This window comes from Mchenga conophoros, linkage group LG3 (assembly GCF_057382185.1).
Source record: "Mchenga conophoros isolate Kocher_MC1m ecotype Shallow Benthic linkage group LG3, M_conophoros_male_GT1.1, whole genome shotgun sequence".
Classification (NCBI taxonomy): domain Eukaryota; kingdom Metazoa; phylum Chordata; class Actinopteri; order Cichliformes; family Cichlidae; genus Mchenga; species Mchenga conophoros.
Genome location: NC_140528.1, coordinates 69265638 through 69288122, shown reverse-complemented (window position 1 = coordinate 69288122; position 22485 = coordinate 69265638). Strand labels below are relative to the sequence as shown.

General features: G+C 40.6%; 1 protein-coding gene across 2 annotated transcripts in view; it reads left to right on the top strand.

Annotated features, from left to right (window-relative positions):
• Nucleotides 1-875: 875 nt before the first annotated feature.
• The window catches only part of rgs12a (regulator of G protein signaling 12a), a 46176-nt gene continuing 24566 nt past the window's right edge, over nucleotides 876-22485 (top strand). The window contains exons 1-3 of one of the 2 annotated variants that reach the window (XM_085266986.1): nucleotides 876-998; nucleotides 2339-4190; nucleotides 6136-6228. In XM_085266986.1, coding sequence (XP_085123112.1) covers nucleotides 2403-4190; nucleotides 6136-6228 — 1881 coding nt within the window. In that variant the 5' untranslated portion in view covers nucleotides 876-998; nucleotides 2339-2402. Of the gene's footprint in view, nucleotides 999-1350; nucleotides 1578-2338; nucleotides 4191-6135; nucleotides 6229-22485 lie in introns of those variants that run through there. The other variant, XM_085266985.1, reaches the window with a different exon arrangement.

The following is a 22485-nucleotide window of genomic DNA, read 5'->3' as shown; positions in this document are numbered from 1 at the left end:
CCCCACTGTTACTGCAGTCATTTGGTAAAGAGCTGCCAGCAAATGGCAACACAAGCTGCTTGAGATTTCTCAGAAAAAGAAAGCTTGACTATGTCTTTTTGTGCAAAATAGTAGCTTTAATGAAACATTCCTGACTTTCTTTTGCGTGAGAATGTGACAGAGTGATTGGTAACCTTGATATTTATAGTGTTATACTGATATCCACATAAATATTTCTAGGAATATGGGTCATTAGTCATAATAAGACTCTGACAAGTCAGACAGATTCTTCTATTCGTATCATAACAAAGACACTGATAGTGGCTAATAAAAGTCATATAACAGCATTTTTACAGCATTTAGTTTTAGGATTTGATATATATGGAAGCTTTCATTCAAGGCAGAAACCCGCAGATTTGTTTCTTGAGAACTGACAACTATGCAAAGATAACCTGCTGCTGTCTTTCACTCTAACATCCCCCATCTCCGTGACTCTACGGTACAATTATTGGGATGCAAAATACACAGAGGGTGGAGGCTGACGTTAGCTGAAATATTAAGGTCTTTGCCTTTCAGCCCATTTTAAGAGGATTTGGAGAAATAGGGGGGATTAGGCTAGTTCCATTACACCAGCTCAAAGGAAGTCACTCCTTCATGAAAATGAGAAAGCAACATCATTTGTTTCCTTATAACACACTGAACTGTGTGGCCTGTGTTTGCATAGTATGCTCATTGCTCACAGCCGTAATAAATAAATCATAAAGTGCAACGTCATTGCATTAGACTTCTAATCCTGTTGTTATATAGTGGTTTGTCAAAACGGCTGTCAGCTTCTTGCAAATGAGTAAGCTACACCGCACATGAGTAGTAAGGCCAGGGGTGAGGCAACCGTTGCAGCCCTTTGACCAGAGTTAGTGTTTACACACCATCCGCCGTAAAGAGCCGCAGTCGAGTGGAGGGGAAGGAGTTAACCAGAGGCAAAGTGGATGAGACATACTGCAGTAACCGCAGTCATATGGGTAAGACCTTTTTTATTTTTACTTTTTGGTTTTTAAGTGATCAACTTATCACCATTGCATGGGCAGTGCCTTTTAAATTTCATTATATTCCTCCTTTTAGACATATGTCAGGGGTGATTACAGAGTCTCCAGAGAACTTTCTGTGCTCTCACTTGTATACTTAAGCAGAGTTATTTATTAAAAATATCATATATAAATAAAAAAATATATACATACTTTACTTTACTTAAGGGAAAAATGAAGCTTGTCAACTGCCATCATTGTCAGCCAATAGCGTCACTCCCACTGTTTGAATATTGAACGCAAAGGAGATGCTGATTGGCCAGTGGGAGGAGTCACATGTTCCGGAGACGTTACGCTGTCATGGTTACAGTGAAAGACGCTTTGTGTTTTCCGTGATGAGTGAATGGATGGAGGTGGTGCCCTCGAGCTCTGCCATATGGAATACCGAATCACTGCAGGGAGAGAATAGAGAAAAAAAATGGACGCGTGAAGCGGAAAATGTAAACGTGGTAGACTCGTGTTAACGTAAACGTAAAACCCGTGGGCTTTTTTTTTCTGGCACAACTTTAAAAGCAGGTACTGTTAATTTTTTTTTTCCCGATAAGGCCTTAATTGTTGTCAAAGTTTCGAGCTACGTTAACATTTTTTGTCGCTTTAAAGTTGCCAAAACTCTAAAAAAAAGTAAAGCAGGAGCTAGCTTTCGCTATTTTTGTTTCGGTTTTTTTGCCCTCATAAAATGACTCGGGCGGTGACTTAAGTGTTGGAACATTTAAAAACTGGCTTACCGACACCAGAGTCCTTCATTAAAGTGGTGGTGAGCAGGGAGCCAGCTGGCGGTGTGTTTTGGGGAGTGGGTGGAGGGGTGACTGGGAGTAATATGCGAGCCGTGTTTGCACATAAAAGCTGCCTCTGTTTTAGCTCTGACAGATAATTGCAGATATAAGATTGATGTGGGTTGCGTTACTTGGTTATTAAATGAAACTGATTAAATTAAATTAATTTGTTGACTAGGTGAGAGCAAAGAAAGCTAGAAAAACACCCTGCTTTTTCTAACACTGCTTAAAAAATGTTATTCTGTTTTCAGTATATGGTCTTTACATTATTTATTAGCAGTATTCATCAATAAAATAACCATTTAATGTAATTAATAAAATGTGCTGTAGAACTTCTCATTAGTTTTCACAAAGAACTTTAGAGCTGTCGTTTATTTGCAAGTATTTTTGACATTTTAATGCATGAGTTGTAATTTATTAAGTCTTTGAACAATTTGATGTGGTGGAAAAACATGTCGTCTTCTTTACTTTTTGTCCTTGTGTTTTGCTTTGTGTTACCATAAGACGACAACAACACAATAGTGTTGGCAACGGACAAGTGTTACAGTTCCCACATGCGGCAACAAAGATGAGGATACAGGGACAGCCTGAGGGCGCGAGGAGGCGTCTCGATATGAATGCATCCGGTGAGTTCAAGAGCGTGGAGGTCATCCGTGGTCGGGCTGGATATGGCTTTACTATTTCAGGACAGAGGCCGTGCATGTTGAGCGGCATCCTGGAAGGAAGCCCGGCATACTTGGTGGGGCTCAGACAAGGAGATTGCATCATGGTCATCAATGGAAGTGACGTGTCTACTGCTTCTCATGAGGCTGTGGTGCAGCTGATTGGCAGCTGCAAAGGACCCCTGTGCTTGGTGGTGCAGGCTGAAGGCCGAGTGTTGGGAAACCCAATCCTTAATGATGTGAAATTTGGGTTTCCTCAGAAAAGTGGCGTTTTCCAAAAGGCAAGTGTTTTCCGCACAGTCTCAGATGACTCAAGCAACTCCTCCTTTAACGCGAGTTGTTCGGTTGCCGCCAAACAGAGGCCGGTTTCAGAGCCGGATATGTCACAGTGGTCACAGCAGTGGAGTGCTTTAGCTGAGCAGCCAAGGGAGGAGACTTCCACGTCTGGGGATGCAGACTCTGTTATTACAGACGAAGCCAATCCAGACTGGGGTGTTTTGAACATGACTTTGGTGGTTGGCTACCTGAGCTCCACAGAGCTGATTTTGAACACTAGTGAATCAGAGGACTGTTCAAAGGCCATTCTGGAGAGAATCCGACAGCTGGGCACTGAGCAGGACACCCATACCCTTGTGATGATGAAGATCATGTTTGATTGCATTCGTCTTTGTGACGACGCTGGAGCTGTTTTGGCAGCTTTCCCTGCTGAGAACCTGGTCTTGGGGGCTGTGTGTACTGAAGACCCACGTTTTTTTTGCCTGGTCACCACAGGGCATATTATTAATGGCCGTGTGCCAGAAGATAGTCCTCTGCGTGCCTCCTGCCATGTTTTTTTCATTGACCCAGATCTGGGAAATCACAAGGATCACACTGGGATTGCTGGCCGTTTTGGTTTCAACTGCACTCCAGATCCAGATGCCTCGGGCTGCCTGGAATTCCCACAGACTCCCCCGGATGTTCTTAACTTTGTAACAGTACTTTACAGCGACATGGGGGAAGCTGTGGAAAGACTAAGAGTGAAACTGGACGCAGAAGCCCAGGAGCATGCCAAGGAGAACGTCAGCACTGCCAAACGTGGCAGTGCAAGCAGCAATGGGGACAGTGGTATTGGAAATGTTTCTCCCCCTGAGGAGAGAGCGGACAGGGATTTCCCTTCGGTGATCCAAAACCATCCTGGGGCCCACCTCCCCAGCTGTCCATGGGATTATCCTCCGGCTGAGGGCCTCACCCCAATAACCCTCTCCAAGAATGGCCAAAAACTTAATCCAGAGAACACTACCAGCACAGATTCCCTTTCAGAGTCATTACCTGGCCCAGATTCTTTAGTTAGCTTTTATGGAGGACCCCCACCCAGACTACAGTTCCAGTTCAAGCCCCCACCACCTCTTATGCGTTTGGATAAAAAAACAAACTTCTCTGGAGATCCTCTCAGAGGGAGCCAACGGTGGTTCTCAAAGCCAAAGTGGCCAAAAGTCCTGAGTAGTGATCCAGCACTATGTGAAACATCCAACAACAACTGGCCCTCACACAATAGTCTTAGTGCCAGCACCAATAACCTGCCACCTCCAATGAGCCAGATACCCTCGGAAAGATACCAGTCAGCTGAAGTCATGATGCTGCCTCCCAGGGAGGAATGGACCAGAAAGTTTGTAGAACAGAGACAGAAGCAGCAAAAGGATGGCAGCACTAGAAATGTAAGTAAGACACTCTTTCTTGTTTTCAATTTTTTTTTTTACTTTAAAGCTGCAATCTAAAGAATTTAAAAATAAACATTTCTTATGCTGCCATTGAAGTAGTTAATGAGGTTTATGAGTATGTATAAATAACCTGTGATCTGAAATACAGGTTTCAGGCATTTAACTTCCACAAGAGTCAAATATGAAAAATCATATATTTATCATGTTTTTGAACCCAAAAGGTTACAATTTCTTGATAGTTATTTACAAAAAAGGGCAAAAATGTTAGAAAATATTTTTTTAATTTCACTTGTGAGGGAGCCATTATATGCTTCCCCCCCCCCTGTTTTTATCTCATATGTACTTTTAAAATTGCAGATGCTCAAATTAAAAATGGCACACAGCAGCCCAACTACCTGCTCTTTGTATGCTGCAGCATATCCAAGAAAGTAGTTTTAAAGGGGAGGATGTAAAATAGTTTATTTCAGACTGAGCAACTGCACCAAGGCCCATCATCAAATTAATAAGGATTATTTTGAGGTGTGAGTCATGCAAAGCTCTAGCAAGCTAGAATACAAGTCAGAAATGACGTCCCTGTAATAGGTCCTTAATATGTCCTCTTGAAGTACCTGGTGATGTTTATAGGATCTTTATAGGTGTCCTGACAGAGACATTTTATGTGATCAGCAACAAGCATGAGGTGTCCTGTCTTTCACAAACTCTTTAAAACTTTTTTTTTGTATTCTTGTTGAATTAAATGCTTTTACTTAAGTGCTGTGCAGGTTTCTTTGCTAAAATGTAAAGTTTATTATTCCTGTCACCTTGAGGCAAGAGCATCTGCTTCTGTGCTTATAGTGGCTCTTGAACTATTAAATGCTCAGAAAGAATTGAGTTTCCCGACATCAAGGGGGTGTTAGTAAGTCTGTTTTTGGTGGCACCTAACATGAAATAAAACACCACTGCTCAACGCTCAGTTGGTGCAGTGTGTCAATTGAGCTCAGAAAACACCTGCTGAAAGTTAATGTGCAACTCTATAAAGAGGTTTGTTTTACTGTTGGTTTCCTCTTTGTCCACAAGATGTCCCTGTGTATCCATGAGCTCCAAGAACCACAATTACACGTCTAAAGTATCTCTGAAGTCGGCTTTTTCACTAAGCAACAGACTCGAATTAGTCAGCATGTAGGCGAGCTTGTGTTTGTAAATAACTTTGTAATCAGGGACACGTGCAGCGGGCTTTAGATTAAGTTTGGCTACAGAATAATCTCATGTGATATATTTTTTTTAAGTTTATTTCTTTAAGAGAAGCATTGCCCTGTGTTTCCAAGTCAGAGCTTGATTGCATCTTTTCCCAGCAGCTTGCATTAGATCAGAAAAAAAGACTATCTTGAACAGGAAGCCAGACAAATTACAGGGTAGAGCCCATGTCATGCAGCAGTAATTATCTGCAAGCAATAGACACAAAACCTCTCCAGTCACAAGAGTATGCGGTGGCTGGTTAGAATGCAGTATCTTTAAGATATTAGCGATTGTGTTTCCATCTGCAGTCCGAGAGACTGTGACATTAGTGTGCAATTATATCTGAATGTAGAGGCACCAGGAGAGAAATCTGTCAGATCTCGCGGATCATTTTAGATTCCCAGAAAGATGTGTTTGAACAAACTCATTTTAAATTCAATTCTCACTTTGCTTATACTGTTACATTTTCATTTTCTCCTATCCGCGAGTAACTCCATTATCTTTGACTCTCCGGGCAAAAACGTGTCACAAACACTTCAGTTCTCTGAAAATTATGACATTATCTCCGACAGTCATAGCAAAAAATTTCTGTAGATAAATAGATGTCAGTGACAGTAGTTTAACAGTTACTAAGTTGTAGTTTGGTAACTTGATTTTCTAGGAGAGACAGTGTCTTGTGTTCAAAAGTTAAATCAGTAATGGTGATTTTAAATACTCTTGCCTTCAGGGTTCCAGGTTTTGGGGTATAGGCGCTATTCGTGCGTCTAAACGTCGTTCTGCCAAACGTCTCAGCCTGGCGCGATCGCTGGATGACCTTGACGTAAGTTCTTTTTCCTTCCTCACCCTTTATGCTATGAATTTGAAACATGGAAAGTGTTTTTTCATTTTAATGCTCGGATGCTCTTCTGTCCTTCCCATTCTGGTTGGCCTGTATGTACAAAAATTACCTCATTAATGTGGACGTTTGAACCATACCCCCTCCCTTTTACACTTCAGCTTTTTTTCTCTTCTTTTTTTTAACCTCACATTTCCGTTGCCTTGAACTCTGTGTTTGCAAGGGATGGCTCACAAAGTGGTCTTTGTGTAAGCTAGAGGCATGTTCCTGTTTGTTTGGTGTCACTAATGAGCGCTGCTGCACGATGGAATATCATGCTCACATTTTCTCATATTAATGTTTCTGAGGAACCCTCTTTCTGCAGTGGGTCTGTGCATGCACGTATTACTTAGGCACACTGATTCTGATTCATATTCACAAAACTACACACACACGTGCTCTTATGTCTTGTAATTGTTCCGAATGCACACAAACAGGCGCAAAAATGATCCAGAAAGTGGCAGACTGTATTGTGGGTCCACATAGGAGCACACTTGCAGGATCCACATTGCACTCAAAACATCACACCACAAATCTGCTTCTCAGGAATGTCTCAACACACACTAAAGAGCACTGTTAATAATAATAAAATGTTTACCCCAAGATGTCTTAAGCTACTTTCTTAATCAGCTATAGATTATAATACCCCACCTCCCACTTCATCTCCTAATCCTCACTGTATGTTCACATGTACGAATCTGAGTAGCTTTTGTTTTTAAGCGAGGTTACAAACTTTTACCAGTAAAAAAAAAATTGAAAAAATTAAAAAGTGTATTTTTATTTTGTTTCATAACTTCTTGTTGGCTCGTGTGCAAAGATTTCCTCACCGTGCGTGGGTCTAACGGTGTGTTTCATTGTTTACTTTTTATGACTTACCAGAAATAGCTAATTACTTTGCATCAATCAAGAGTAAAATTGCCTCTGAGTATGCCATCACCCCTAGCAACTAAGACATCTCTTCTCTAGTGCTGTTATGAGGTGTCTATTCCTGCCTGCTGTTAAATTTAAAAGGGGATGTTTTGAGCTGTCATATACTCTGCTTGTACAAAATAACATTGGCTGAATAGAAAGGTAGGTGTTCTCATGCTTGAAGCAGTCTGTGAAATTATCTAATCTCTTCCCCCCCTTGTCTCTCAGCGTTAGTTTGATCTGTTACATTGTTTTGTAGATCTTTGATATCTTTGTTTTATCATCTCTATGCTGGTGGGACCTGCAGTGGCACAAACAAAGAGAGGCAGGCTTAGGCTAGTCTCAGTTGGCTCAGTTAAATACAGCATATGTTTTGATACTAAGTGTTGATTATCTACAGACAAGAGTACTACATGACTTCTGTTAGTAATTACATGCTATCTAAAAGATAACTATAGCTTCATTGTCTGAAAAATGAAGCCATTGTAAAAGAGCTTTTAAACTTGCATTCAAAACAGACAGCGGGCCTATTTGCTTAAATGCTAGTTTCAGGAGATTTCAAATAAAACAAGGTTTCATTTTGTAAATTAAGAGTCAGACTAACAGCTTTTCAGTCTCAAGTAGTTAGTTTTTCTCAGTTTTGCACTCACATTTACGTGCCCATTACTCCTGGTTTCAAAACACCAGCAGTGCCACAGTGAAAATAATGAGTTGTGAGTATCACAATGAGATTTCACTAATTAATGGGTAATCTTATGGTGGCTGTGTCCATGTTTTATATATAATCTATGTAGGAACACTATAAAATGACAGAAAAATGGAATACAATGAAATGAAAAAATGTAACTTTGCTTGTTTTGAAATATAGGGCTCATTTTTTGTGCTGTGCAACAATATAAAACAAAATGGACAGTTTAACGATTCTTTTAACATCAGTGTGAGTATTTCCAACTGACGACACTAACGCCTGTAGCTTAAAGAAAAATATTGCTCATCCTTGCTTAAATTAGAGCTGAGCTTCATAACAGGTTGCTGTATTGTGGGTTTGTTTGTCTTTGTTTCATAATGTGCCAAATGTTTTCAGCAGGTGGCAGTTTAAGACCCAGACTCTGTTTTACAGAGCTGTGCTTCTACATGTAGAATGCGGTTTGCATAGGCCCTCCTTTAATAAGATGTCTATATGATGATATATAGCTGCATATATTGTTCAGCATTAATGGTGCCTTCACAAATGTGTATTTTACCCATGCCACATGCACTAATGCACTTCCACAGATCGAGCCGTATGATATCACTATTCTTTAGTCAGTATGATGTGGTGTGTGTGATTTCCAAAAATCCCAAATTCAAATTTTCAGTGATAAAATCTGTTTTTAATCTGCAGTATTAAGTCACGGTACTGCTATACATTCCAAATAATAAGAGTTTAGGGAATTTATGATTTTCAGAGACTTTTCAGTGTGCACCTCGGGCTCTGCTCTGGATTTTAATTTCACAAGCTTTCATCTTGCAGTCATGGCCAGATATCAGGTTTTCTATAAGCAACTCTGTTCTCCCATAGCAAATTAAAGCCATCCAATGGCACCAATTTGGTTCTTATAGACTTACACATATGCAGAATTGGGTGGTGCCTCTTAAGCACCAGATTTGGAGAATGACCTGTTCAGGAAATGATTTTTAGCATGGGAATCTTTGAAGAATGAAGTGAAATTTAAGGACTTGTTTCCCCCCTACTTTGAAGGTTGTGGTCCCCTTCAGAGCAAAAATAAGTGACAAATGATGGACACAGCAAGCTGATGCACTGTAGTAAACTCTTTACCTCAGAAGACTCTTTAACCTCCTAAGATCCGAGCTCTTCTACGGCATGCATTTTTTTTTTTGCCTTATTTTTGTTTTTATGAAAAATTAGAGCCACATATGAGGATATTTGTTTAAAATCTTGATAGAACAGTAGCAGTATAATGTCTTCATAAGTGGAAATAAGGCCCTTGTAGAGCAAAATTGAGTATTTTGGTCTAAATAACCCAAAATGTGATGTCCAGGTTAATACAGGGAGAAACTCCTGTCCAAGTGTTTGGTTTCTGCAGGATTTTCTGACTTGTGTATAGTTGTGAAGGACTGTTCTCATAACAAGCCTTTTCAGAAAACACACGATAAGCTCTCATTCAGTGCATCTGGACTCACAAGGACACTGTGAGGCTCTTTACGAGTTCCCCCTCATGGATAACTTCTGTATGCGTTCTTGTAGCATTTTGTGTCCATAACAATCTGAAACTATGGGTGACACAGTGGCCAGAAATGAGCATACTTCTGGAATCTTTCCTCACACGGCTCTGACATGTCATAGTAGTAGTAGTATTGTTGCTTTTCAGTGTTTGCCTTCCTTCTTCACCAGAAGAAGAAACTGCTATATAACCCTGTGCTTGTGTATGTAGTAATTCATTTTTTTTGCCCCTGCTGCTTTTCCCTCAGAGAGTACTCCGATGCTAAGCTTTTCTTCGTGCTGAAGAGCGTCCTGTTTTGTACATCCTTGTATTATTTCTCATTCAGAGCCCCACTGCAAACCCCCACCACCCCACACACCCACACACAGCCCCCCACATCCCACTGCCCCGGTGCTGTAAGCCTGTGTCTCACTCATCACACACTCAGCTGCAAACAGATGCTTTGCGCCCTCCACGCTCAGCAGACGACAGTGTGTTCAACTTTGCAAAGATGACACCATTAGCTGGCTGCTGCGACTGTGCTCAATCTGACTATGTTCGGAGGTGTTGCGGCATTTGAGAACATCTGTTCCTGCGAGCCGTTAATGGTTAATGCGTGCCGTTTGATTCGGGTAAATTTGCTGGGGAAATTTTTTGCCTCTTTGCTCCGTGCCTGAAGTTTCTCCCTCTCCTTTCCTTTTAGGTGTGGAAACATTAGCGGCTTTTGTTTACATGATTGTGGGTAAGAGATGTATGCTGTGGGCGTAGCAGAAACCCAGACAGGGCATGAAGACACAGACGGAGAGGGAGGTAAATAGAGAAGGAATGAGGAGGAATTCACAGCAAAGAGAGCGAGAGAGGGAGGGAGAGAGAAAACGAGGGGAGGGATATTGATAGAGAGAGAGAGAAAAGAGAGAGGAAGAGAGGGGGAGCTTTTGAACTCTCAGTGGCTGTCAGGATTTTCGGCTCCTCTGCACGCTCTCTCCTCCCTCGCTCAGCTCTGCCTCTCTGCACTGCAAACACAGACTCGCACACGCACCGCGCGAGATCCAGCGGATGGACTCTCTTACACACACCAGGCGTGTGGAGTAGCGCTGAAGACGGGCAAAGCACACAGCGCCATACATGGAGCAAACTTTAACGCTCAACTCCGTAAGTCACAAAAATCCTGCCACGCGTGCTTTTTTTTGCCCATTTGGTGATGGCACCTTCATCTTTCACACTAGGGATGTCTTGGCTGCCACACTGTTACTTCTTCTTTGGGCTCTTTGTAGCTCCTGTTGTAGCTTTCTGAGCAGCATACAGTGGTTAGCTTGTGTGGTCTGTCAGAGGAATGTTTTGACCAGTGCCAGCTGAGACTCCCATGTGCTGTGTGACACACACTACACTGCTGTATGCAGGAAAATGTGGCATTGCGTCTAGATCAGGATGCACGACGACTTTAAATTAGATGTCGTACTGAAAGAGTTTTGTTAAGTGACCCGGAGGCATGTTATTGTAAACTGCATGGGGCCTTTTCAATGAAGCGCGCTCTGTTGCACTTGCCCCGAGAAATGACCCTTTCCGCAGCGAGTCGGCAGCACCGGGAGAAGTTCGATTAGCTGAAGCGACGTTGAGATCCGGCGTCGTCGCTGTCGGATGGTATTAAATCGGTATTGAATTCTCTGTAGCTTTTTATTCTGAGGGAGTCATCTAACAACCACAGTTTAGTCTGAACTTGAAATGGTTGCCTGTGGTTTTACCTTGCCCTTATTTGCTTTGTGCAGGCATGTCTTTGTGTTTGATTCACCAGCCATCTCTATAACATATCTTTCCTAACACATTTCACAACTACTTTCTTTGGTAATGTGGAATCATACATGAAACTAAGCTTTAATGACTAGTGATTTAGTCATAGATGCCATACTTCATTATGTAAATTTGTGCCCTATTTTTTTGGTTATTATTTTTTAATGCGGATGTTGGGACTTGAGAAGATGAGCAGGTATCGAATCTTCCTGTGAATTAGCAGTAGTGTAAGGAGAACACGACACACTTTTATGTCTCTGACATCACATGGCCAGCTCTGTTAGAGTGGGTGGACAGCTGTGCTCACGATATTTGTCCTTAGGCTACACACACACACACACACACACACACACACACACACACACACACACACACACACACACAAAGCCAGCAAACAAAAATGGTGCATTAACACAATAAAAGTTATTTTGCTGTCCAGCTGCTCTGTGTTGGAATATGCAGCGGCCTTTAACCAGCTGAACAGATGTGGCTGCGGTTGCTGACTTTGCTGTTTGACCCAACTGTAACCACGGAAAATACCCGCTGCCTCACCATCTCTAAATGCAGGCGTACTGCTGCTCCACTCTTGGCTGTTGTCATACCAACATCACTTAGCGACATTTGAGACTATGGGAGTTTTAAAAAATTGTTTTTTTAGTTAACCACACAGCCCTTCATCAATGCCTGTTGATTTTGTATGCGTGAATCAGAACGCTCTGAAGCTCATACATTCCCCTCTCTCTGTTTACCTCGCTCACTATTACTATTATTATACTTATCTGCTTCACTGAAAAGGAACCTACTGCCAAGGGTGTGGAGGTTATTCAATGAGGAACGACTCTAGAGCTGCCAGACTTTTTTTAACCTCCTTGGTAACAGTTGAAACATGTCTGGTGTACAGTGGACTGCTCGTTGTGTTCAGCTTTTTACCTCTCGCATGAAGCTCAGATAATGCCGGGGCATGTTTACTTCCCGTATGAGACATTGAGCAAGGCTGCAGACAGGCTTGGAAAGTTAATATTGTTGGCATCTTTTTGGCCTTGTGTTGGCGCAAGATGATGCAGAACCAGGCCAAGGTCTTGTCGATATTACACTGTGGGAGTCATAAACATGGCCCACTGGTGAAGCCTAAACACTGACTTTACCTCTTAAACATTTTTTTAACATCATCTTTCTCTGGTCAACATCAAATGTGGTATTTCCAAAGCCTGGTTATTGCCTGATCTTGTTATTTTTGGCTGTGTAAAATACCACTTATTACTCAGTTTGCAACCTACATGTGTTAGGATGTTTCAAAGAAAAGGTTAGCCAAATTATGTAGTGCTAGATCATTCTCATATTGTGTAGTAAAGTTGACTTACTGTACCCTTTCTCAGTGTTTTCCTTTTTAAAATGTGTATATTGTTGCAGTGGTGGATGCCCAAGTTAAATATGGCCAGAGTATTGAATAATTAGGTCAGGGTACATACAAGTAACCTCGGTGAGTCAAAAGCTCAGGCTTCAGGCCTCTATAAAATGCCCAGTTTGAGAAAGTTTTTCAACTCTTGGCTCTCACTGATGTCACAGAGAGGGGAAAATCCCTAATATAGTCATCTTCAGAGCACAGCTTTTCTAGTTAGGAGGGGCAGCCAATCAGAAGAAAGTCTTCCAATGATGTCTGCATCAAGGCCCAGTATAATATAAATAAGGATTATTTTGAACTGGCAGTCATGCAAAGCTGCTCCAGTAGATGCTGCAGTTAAATGATGATGGTGATTGTTTTTATAGGTCACCTTTAAACAGAAGCTGACTGATTGTTTTCAAAACAGAAATAACTGTCTGACCTATTTGTAATTTTACATTGTGAGCTTTACCATACATCCTTACAATCTACAGGACATCTTAGGCCTGAGTGATAAACATTGGACCAACTTGCCTTCACTTCTTTCCCATTTCACTAAAGTGGCTTTGGGTTCCCAGCATGACCAAAGGGATTAGACAGAGGGGTTTAAGGTCAGTAGGACTTAAAGAGGAAGTAAAGAATTATGCTACTTCTTGTATTCTGCAACATATGGCCTTGTTACATTTCCAGATGGCAAATAGTATTAGTATAATCTTATCGTCATAAAACAAATGTAGCCATACACCCAGACTTTTCAGAAAACTTTAAAAAAAAAATTCGTTTGGTAAAAAACTGAAGGGACTGTGAGCTAATTATAGGTGTCTGGTTTCAGGTTGGAAAGTCCATTTCTGGTGGTTTTTCTTTCTTTCTTTCTTTTTGTGGAAAAGAAAGGGAGCAGCAGGAGGGTGTGGTCGCGTCTTATGTGGTTTACTCACCTCCAGCCCTCCAGGCTCATGTGTACACAGCCCTTTCACTGTGATAATAAACTGCTGTGGGAAAGGTCCTGATCACTGGTTTTGGTTGCCTTCTCTGAAGTTGTTCTGTTTTTGTGGAGTTCAGCTGTGAATTGTAAATCGAAAGGCTTCTCATTTGTTGCTTATTTTGTATGCGGCCCTGCTTTAACACTGTGTTACTTTACAACAAATAGAGTTGAAGTCATGTTTTCATGTATGCTTTTAGGCTTGGTGGTCAGACCATTTTCACACATGATGGCAACCTGTGTAATTAATTTTATTACATTTTCATCATTACACAGTAGCTCTGAATATGAGAATGCAATGTCATGCATGGAACTGTATTTATCTCGAGTATAAGCCAGTTGATGATCTAATGGTTAAGAATAAAACAGGTCATTGCTTTCATTGCAATTGTGTGTCTGTTTGGTTTAAAGGCCTCGTGTCTAAATCAAACAGTAATTTCAGTAGTGAGAACTGATCTGACAACACAATTCTGACCATCCAATGAGTAAAGCAAAAGCAAAGCAGTAGAGTAAACACATCAATTTATAGGAATGCTAGAAGTACCTTTCAGCTTTTTAAAAAATAGCAACAAGCGCACAAGCACACGAGTCGCACCACACAAATCATACAAATGCCAGTTTAATCCAGACAGAAGCAGAGCTTTACCCATCTGCTCTGACTAACCTGTAATTATTGAGGAACAGGCAATAGATTACTGCTGATCATTGGGATTAAGAGATGAAAGGCAGCGTACTGACGGTCTCTTCCATGTAAATCACTCATACAAGTCTTTGAAGAGATAATTTGTTTACTAAATGGAAACTAAGTGGACCCTTCATGTGGCTAATAGCCAAAGGCCAGACATGTGACATTTCAGCAGCATTATACTGTTATGGATTGTTATCTGTTTAAATAAGAAATCGTTTCACTTAAACTTCCCAGAGGTCAGTAGCACAATGGAAATGTTGGCTTCCTACTCACGCTGGAGGATGAAGTGATCTTTGTATGCATGAATAACACAACAAGCTTAGATCAAAATTTCTAAATGACATTTACAGTATCTTCAGCAAGTTTTTTTTCCATGTATGTTTTTGTTTTGTGTTTTAATCTAAATTATTTCTGTGGAATAAGCAGATGGCGAGATGAGATAACAGTCTTGATCAAAAAGACGATGCTTTTATTCTTTTCCACTCCTCTGTCAGTATAATGGAATAATTACACATTAACAGAGACCTTTTGCTGTAATGGTTTTGCCAAGTTTATATCTAGAAATAGTGGGGAGGAAAACCAAAAAACATTTTATTTTTGTCAAATTCAAATGCTGAATGGTTTGAGCAGTGTTTTTTAGCGATGTCACATGCCTTCTAACGTCATGCAAGAATCAACAAGTTTCAAAACTGTCACTGTAAAATCAAAACTAACCAAGAACATGTGAAGCTCAGTTGGATCACCAGTCCAGCCTTCATTTCTGGGCCTATTATGGCAAACAGCATTACTCAACAGTGCATGACATTAAGTCACAAATATGACTGTTTGCTCTGTACAAGTCCTCAAATATCTTCTTCTCCGAAGGGTCTGAGTGTGGTTTCACAATCCTTGAACCACAGACATAACAGCGATACCAGATCTTACGAGACGGTCATTGTGTTCGTGTTTTTCCCATTCCTGTCCCTTTTGCATCACATAACCATGCTGACCTCATCAGATCCTCGCTAATTTGATAGGACGGCCTTGCAGATTTGTCGTGACAAATAAGATTATCACAGTAAAAACATTGGATCCTCTAAAAATCAAACACAGTGTTGCCTGTCAGGAGTTTCATAATTTTCCAAATCAGTCCCTTTCCTTGTCTCCCTACACTCCTTGCATGTTTGGAAAAGAGATGTGTCTTCCCTCTTATCAGCTGCCGCACCCTCAACCTCCCTCCCTCAAAAGGAAGTTGCCTTCATGCAAGGCGCTTTCTGATGTTATTTTCAGGGAATAGTTTGTCGGCAGCCACAGATAGCAGGCCTAGATTATTTTCCGTCTTGGGTCAGGATTGGTTGTTTGAGAACTTACCATGCAATTAGTCTTGTGACAAGCAGCACTTATTGCTGTTGTAAAGCCTGTCTAGAAATCTTTCGTGTGTTGATTGAATTAAGTAGAGGCTCAGCACTCACACAAAACCTATTCACTTTGTGGCAGCAGACGGCTTCTTCAGCTGTGAATGCTGAAGCAAAGAACAGAAAAAAGCTCTTTCTCAAGGCATTTTAACATGCTTTGCTCTTGTTGTGTGCTGAGACGTGCTCACCTGGACGCAGAAGGTTTTCCGCCCGAGGGAGGTCAAAGGGCAGGAGTAGACTTAAAGGGCTGAGGAGGGCTGTTCTGTGTCCTTTGTGACAGGAGCTATGGATGACTCAGCTCTGCACCAAAAATAGCTTCTAATTACTGCATGACAGATTTTATCCTTGCTTTAAAATAGAGTCCCACTTATATTGTTTTTTTTCATGCCACTGCTGATTTCTAGGGAGCAAAAAAGTTCCTGATATCTCTCTATGTGCAGATATTCTTGTACTCTTATACTGTATTTGCTCTCACGACAATGAGAGAATCTGGTGGCTCTGTTAAGTTCTTGTCCACTTAGATGAAAATGCAAAATGAGTGATCAACTTCATCCTATGTTGAAACATTGTGGTCTCTTCTAGAACCATAATGATATATTGACATGCCAATATAGTGGTCGATATTAGCCGTTTTGTAATATGTGTAATTGTTGTCTGTTGTGGTTGTATTGAGAGTGTCCATGTGAGGATAGATAAATGACGACTGCAGAACAAATCTACCTATGGGTACAAAAAAGGAACCTGAAACTGTTTGGCGATAGATGGGTATCTGTATTTATGATGGACAAATTCTAAAGTTAAAAATGTAAAAAAAAAGAGATGGGAGACGCAGCCTTTAACCAGATTATGAGTATTGACATTCCATTTGTACACCAGAGAACACTCTATGGCTTGCTGTAATAACAAAGCAAGATTATGTTTAGACCATATTATAAGGATTCCTAACTAGCTACACATACCAAATGTTTAAATCGGATTTTGTATTTGTTAAGTAGTTTGTTGTTTGGGGTTTCACTTGCCCAATAATGTACATTTATTTAAGAAGAATGGAAGTTCATACATTTCAGTCAAATAAGGCAACAACTAGGGCAGCCTCATGTCACACCATAAATTTCTAGGTAATATAAAAATCTCATATCATGACATCAATGATAAATCAATGTCACGCATTTATGTTTGCTAGTGCCCACAACAATGAGACAAGCCCAGACATGTCTGAGAATGAGAGGCCTTTGTCAGCCTCCGGTGACAATTTAGGACTGAAAAAAAGGCAGCTTAAATAACCTTAAATAATAAACTATACTCTGCAAAAAGTAAACTGTAAAATGTTTTCACCAGCTGAGTCAAAAACACAATGTCGACTCAAATCCGGCTATGAAGGCACATGATGAGGAGAGATGCTAGTAGCTGGTGATGTTACTCAAATGTTCAGTATTTGTTTTTGTTTGTAAATGTATGTAAATGTCATATGTCATCATTTCTTTGAGACATTGCAATCTAATGTCCCACTGCTAGTAACGATGAATGAGGGAAGGCGCTATAAGCATTATTTATACTGGCTAGCAAAGGTTGACTCACTTAGTTTATGGTTTCAATCGCTACTTTTAAGATTTCCTGAATACAGAATGAAACTTATAGTTTTGGGTGATTTTATGTTATCCAGCACTTGCTTGGTTTAAAACAGCAGCCAGAATACCAAACTCAAGACATTAAAAAAAAGTCCGATAAACCATTTTCACGCTGCCTACGTCCATATTATACAGTTTCTAGTTCTATCCTTCCAAAAACAAACAAAAAATAAGAGTAAATTTAAAGTAAGATGAACTGACAAAGAGTTGTAAAAACAATGCCAGAACACTTCATACACAGCAAATCCAGCATGTCCAAATTAACACTGTCGGATTTGATTTCAACACTATTAAAGTGTCTATATGGGTCCACACCAGAGAGTGTTAATTTAACTCTTTTTGGAGAGTTGGTACGTTAACTCTGATTTAGTGTTAAACACCAAATCTGTCTGGAGTTGATAATTTAACACTTGGTGTTAAGAGTTTATATATTAACTCTCAAAGAGTATTTTAGTTTAACTACGTAAGAGTCATCTTCTAATTCATTCTAAAAAGCGGGAATTTTACTGTTCTGAACTTCTAGAAATTTCTTTTGGAAATAAACATTTACTAAAAAGATGCAATGGTTTTTGAAAAACATTTATTCTGAACTGTGCACCACAATTTCAAAACATTTTCTGAAAGATGTAACAGTGTACATGTTCTCACTTTCATTAGAATTTTGTTTATCAAAAGGTCTGACATGGTAAATGCAAATAACAGCATTCTCATCACTTATTTCTTCAATACAATATGCATGTCCTTCATTCATCCCTTTGTGGAACTTCAACGCACTTCTGCTCTCCCCCATATTCCATCTTCACAAGCATATCCTGTGTGGAGATTGAATAAAAATTAGTTGAGACTAATTAACGGCACAAATAATCCAGTAAACAATTGCAGCACAGTAAAAAAAAAAAGGAATCCTCTTTGAGCCATTACTTGTGTAAAGTATTTTCCCAAAAGACAAGGACACAGGCAACAGGTAATACTGAACTAAATGTAAAACCTCAACTTTTTTCATTTTTACCTAAACCGTGTGCACAAAACTCTGGAGGGATCTATGCTAACGTAGAATCCAGTCAGGACGTCAGCTACTGCTGTTTGGTCGTTTTTTTATTTTTTTTTTATGGGCGATCGTTTTCAGGCTTCAAGTAGCACCATTATACCAACATTTCACATTCTAGACATTGTTTTAGGTGTATTTGACCAAAAGTTTGACTGAAAATTCACATGCAAGCTTTTTTCAAGGCTGTGGTATTTGCCCGCAAACAATACCTTTCAGCTAGCTAAAACAGAATATTATGCTATCAGCGAGCAACATGGCTACTGCCTTTCACACAGCTTTGTCTCAACTCCAAAGAGCCACAGAAGTAAAAGCTAATAACAATTGAAACAATCTTTGAAAAAATGACTTACCAAGCATGGCAAACAACTCAAATATGTAGAGCAAAATGTTCTGAAACGGCTTCACTTCAGCTTCGATTGGAGCCGTGCTGGGGGCGGAGTCTGTGAATTTACTCTGTTGGTGTCATAGCCCCTCTAGGAGTTCAGAGTTAAGAGGTCAAGAGTTAATGTTTCCATTGTAACACCTCCAGATTTGAAATAGAAACACTCATTTTTAACACTCGATTTTAACTACTATCATTTTACACCTCAGAGTTACATTAAAAGAATGTGACTCTGCTTAGAGTAAAATTAACTCTACTTTTGCAAGGAGACTATTAACACCAAAAAATTTAACACTTTTGAATTTGCTGTGTACAGATGGCACTTTTATGTTGGTTTCTAAATTCATCGAACAGCTCTGCAGGATAAAATGTGTAATACCACAATTTTTACATTATGTTTTGTAAAACTAAAGAGCAAGCACAAATGCTGACATCAGTAAGATAGACAAACCCTCTCCAGCTGACATATCAGCGTGGCTTTACATGAAAGCGTACACATTGAGCCTTTTAGTTCTGCGCTACAGTGTAAAGTACAAGAAGGTACTTTCATCTGCTCTGTTATTTCCCGTGGGGTTACCATAGCGGATGGATCCGCATATTTGATTTGGCTCAGTTTTTTACACCAGATGCCCTTCCTGACGAAAGCCTTCCATTTATCCGGATTTGGGACCGACACAAGGACACAAGGACTACACTAGCTTGTGATATCCTGAGGTTGGGTTTTGTGTCCCCACCATCATGGCACTGAAGTATACAGAGAGATTATTGTGCTCAAAACTTACAGCCCAAATCTTAGTTGTTTGAGACGTTCCTGGAGCTATGTCAGCCCAGTCTAAAATCATAACAATTTTCACCTGTGAGCGGCTTGTCTTATACATCTCCCTTTTTTCTTTAAATTTCTGGATAAAAGCAAGCTCTAGTAAACAGATTTATTAAATTACGGGCAGACACTGTTGCAAGATTTATTTATTTTTTGTGCAGAATCCTTTCAAAAGATCCAGTCTAAAGCACAGTTTGTTTGTTTCTTTGGGAAGTGTGAAGTGCACACCAGATGATGTAAGGCTTTGTTCAGACCAGTAAATGTAGTTCCCACATTCACTTCAGGAAGACAACTTCATTAATGCAGAGGGCTTTACGTAGCAAGCTCTGGCAGGAAAAAAAGGACCATATTTACAAAAAACGTAACTAAATGACATTACGTGTAAGTGTTTTGCTACAACTTACAGCGAGAGGGTGTTTCTCTTAGATAAATGAAGAGATAAATGAAGGTGCGAATTCCTTGTGGATTAGTTTGGAGCAAATTGGTAGGTCTTGGAGGCATGCACTGCGTGGGTGTTTTTCTGCTGCATCGGTTCACAGTACCAGGTGCTAAAAGCCTGGGTGAAACGGGATATAAATTGTAGGGTTTGTGATTAAATAAATTCACTCTAAGCCTGTTAAGGCAGTGACTGCTTTGAAACAACAACTCAACAAATGGATACACAGATTTTCCGGGATTTGCACTTTAAACACAATGAAACACAGGATTGATAATAACATACCAGCCTGGTGCGTGTGGCACTGAATGGGGTAAATGGGGTAGTTTCATTTGCATTTGAGTTAATAAACGCAGCTGAAGATGTGCATGATCTCAAAGCAGATTCATCAACATGTGCTGCTTTTTATTTCCTGCCTCAAGATGCCTGAAAAAGATTTAAAATGCAGAAGAAGGAGCTTTTTGCACAGCATAAAGCAGCTATGGGCAACAGGTACTGCTATGTTGTTGTTGTTTTTTCTCGTAGCAGACTGTCACATTGAGTAGGTTTGCTTTAGTCTGAACATCTACTAAGACGGCCTTAAGCTCCCTGTCTGACAGCATGTCAAACCTGAGTTTGACTACTTCTGAAACTTTAAAAAAAAAACCATGCCGGGTGTGTGCAGGTTAAAACGCACAACTCAGGTTTTGATACTACAGGAAGTGATATATGTGTATATATGTGAGAGCCTGCAAGGAGAAACTGTCCAAAGATGTGCATTCTAGTGTATTTGAAACAATACTCGGCAATTTCTTTCCCTCATTTCTATTTGTTTTTAAATGCATTTACATACATGAGCGCACACCCACTCCAGATAGCCACAAGAATGCCACTACCACCCCTAACCCCACCCCCAAATAATCAGCACAGCCATTCAAATGAGATGTTTAACTTCCAAAGCGATCGAGCATGCGGAGATTTAATAAATAGGAGAAATCTACCATGCAAACCAAGCTGTTAATTTTGCTGAAATGAGTGGATGAGATACAGTGTCTATTAAGTCCGACGAATGCTTGGTCATTTGCCACAGGAAAACCTCAGAATGAGCAACCCCTGCTTTAAGAATAATAGCGGGTCTAAAAACAGTCGACATGTTGATTGTAGAGATTTGCCAGTTATGTGGAGGCACAGTGTTGCAGCAGAGCAGAGAGGAGTGATGCCAGATTTGAAAGGGGAAAAAAAAACTTTTTCTGGTACATGAGCTTTAATAGCCAGCAGAAAAACGCCAGTTGACACGGCTGCCATTTGGAGTTTAAGAATAGCGCTCTGTGACAGCGGATAATGAAGCTCAGGATTTGGCTTGTGGACTACAAACTTTTATTTTGATTAAACAAAATTCATATGGTCTCAATTTTAGCTGACTGGGTCATTCTTGTCTCTCTCTCTCTCTTTTTTTTTTTCTTGAGTGAATTGAGAGAGGGAGCGAGAGGGAGTAGTGCCCCAGCTGGAAACAAAAGAGGGGGGAAGGCCGGTGTGGTTTTCACATAGCGAGCGCGCGTTTTTGCAAGGGGAATAAAAGGGGGTTAATTCATCTGATTCCTTCATGCCACTGTGGCAGAGGCTGTATGTATTGTCAAGCGGGTTGCCGTAGCAACAGCTGCAGAGTAAGGAAATCTTTCTTTCCTCTTTTTGCACCCCCCCACACACACACCTTCTTTCTCTCGCTTTCTCTCTCTCTCCCTCCCTCCAGTACCTTGTCAGATTTCTTCCTCATCCTCCCTCCCTTATTCCCTCTTCCCAACTTGTACAAACATGCTTTGCAAAGTTTTGGGTGGGGAATGTTCAGGTATGCGTTCACACACACACACACACACACATATTTTGTCTGCGTGCCGCTGGTGTTGCAGACTAGGGAACAATGAGTCTCAAAAAGAGACTTTCCTTCAAGAGGACTTGGAACTTCAACACTGTAAGTAAACAGTGGCTTGCCGGCTGAATCTCCTCTTCCTCTCCTCTTCCTCTCCTGTGTGAAATGAGGAGGCTACTTGTGTTCACTCAGCTGTTTTTGTCATTAATCTCCCTCTTTGTCGCTCTTCTCACTCTCTCAGTCAGAACAGCTGTTTGAAGCGGCAGGGACTTGTCGGCTGTTTTGTTTTGTGGAGTGCTGGAATCGGCCATTATTTGTGTTAAAGTTTAGACCAGGCTTTTTGTACAGAAGTGTGAGGGATTTCTGGAAAGGCAACGTCTCGACCTAACTTTTTGAGGGCAGAGACGTGCCTAAACAAGCTCAAAAGATAAAAGAAGTCACTTTTTAAACATGTGAAACACACTCTGTGAGAGGTGATAGCGAGTGTGATTAACTAGATGTTAATGGAGTTGGTCCTTCAACCATTTCACACTGATAAAAGTTTCAGTTGTGGTAGATCACAAACAAAGATCTGTCGGTGTGATCCTCTACGTTCCTTCAGCATGTGGTGTCTTGAGATGCCAGACTGTATGGCGTGGGGGGCTGTACCCGAGTAAAGCTGAAAGAGTGGTTTCCAGCTGGAGAGCCAGATCGTGCTTTG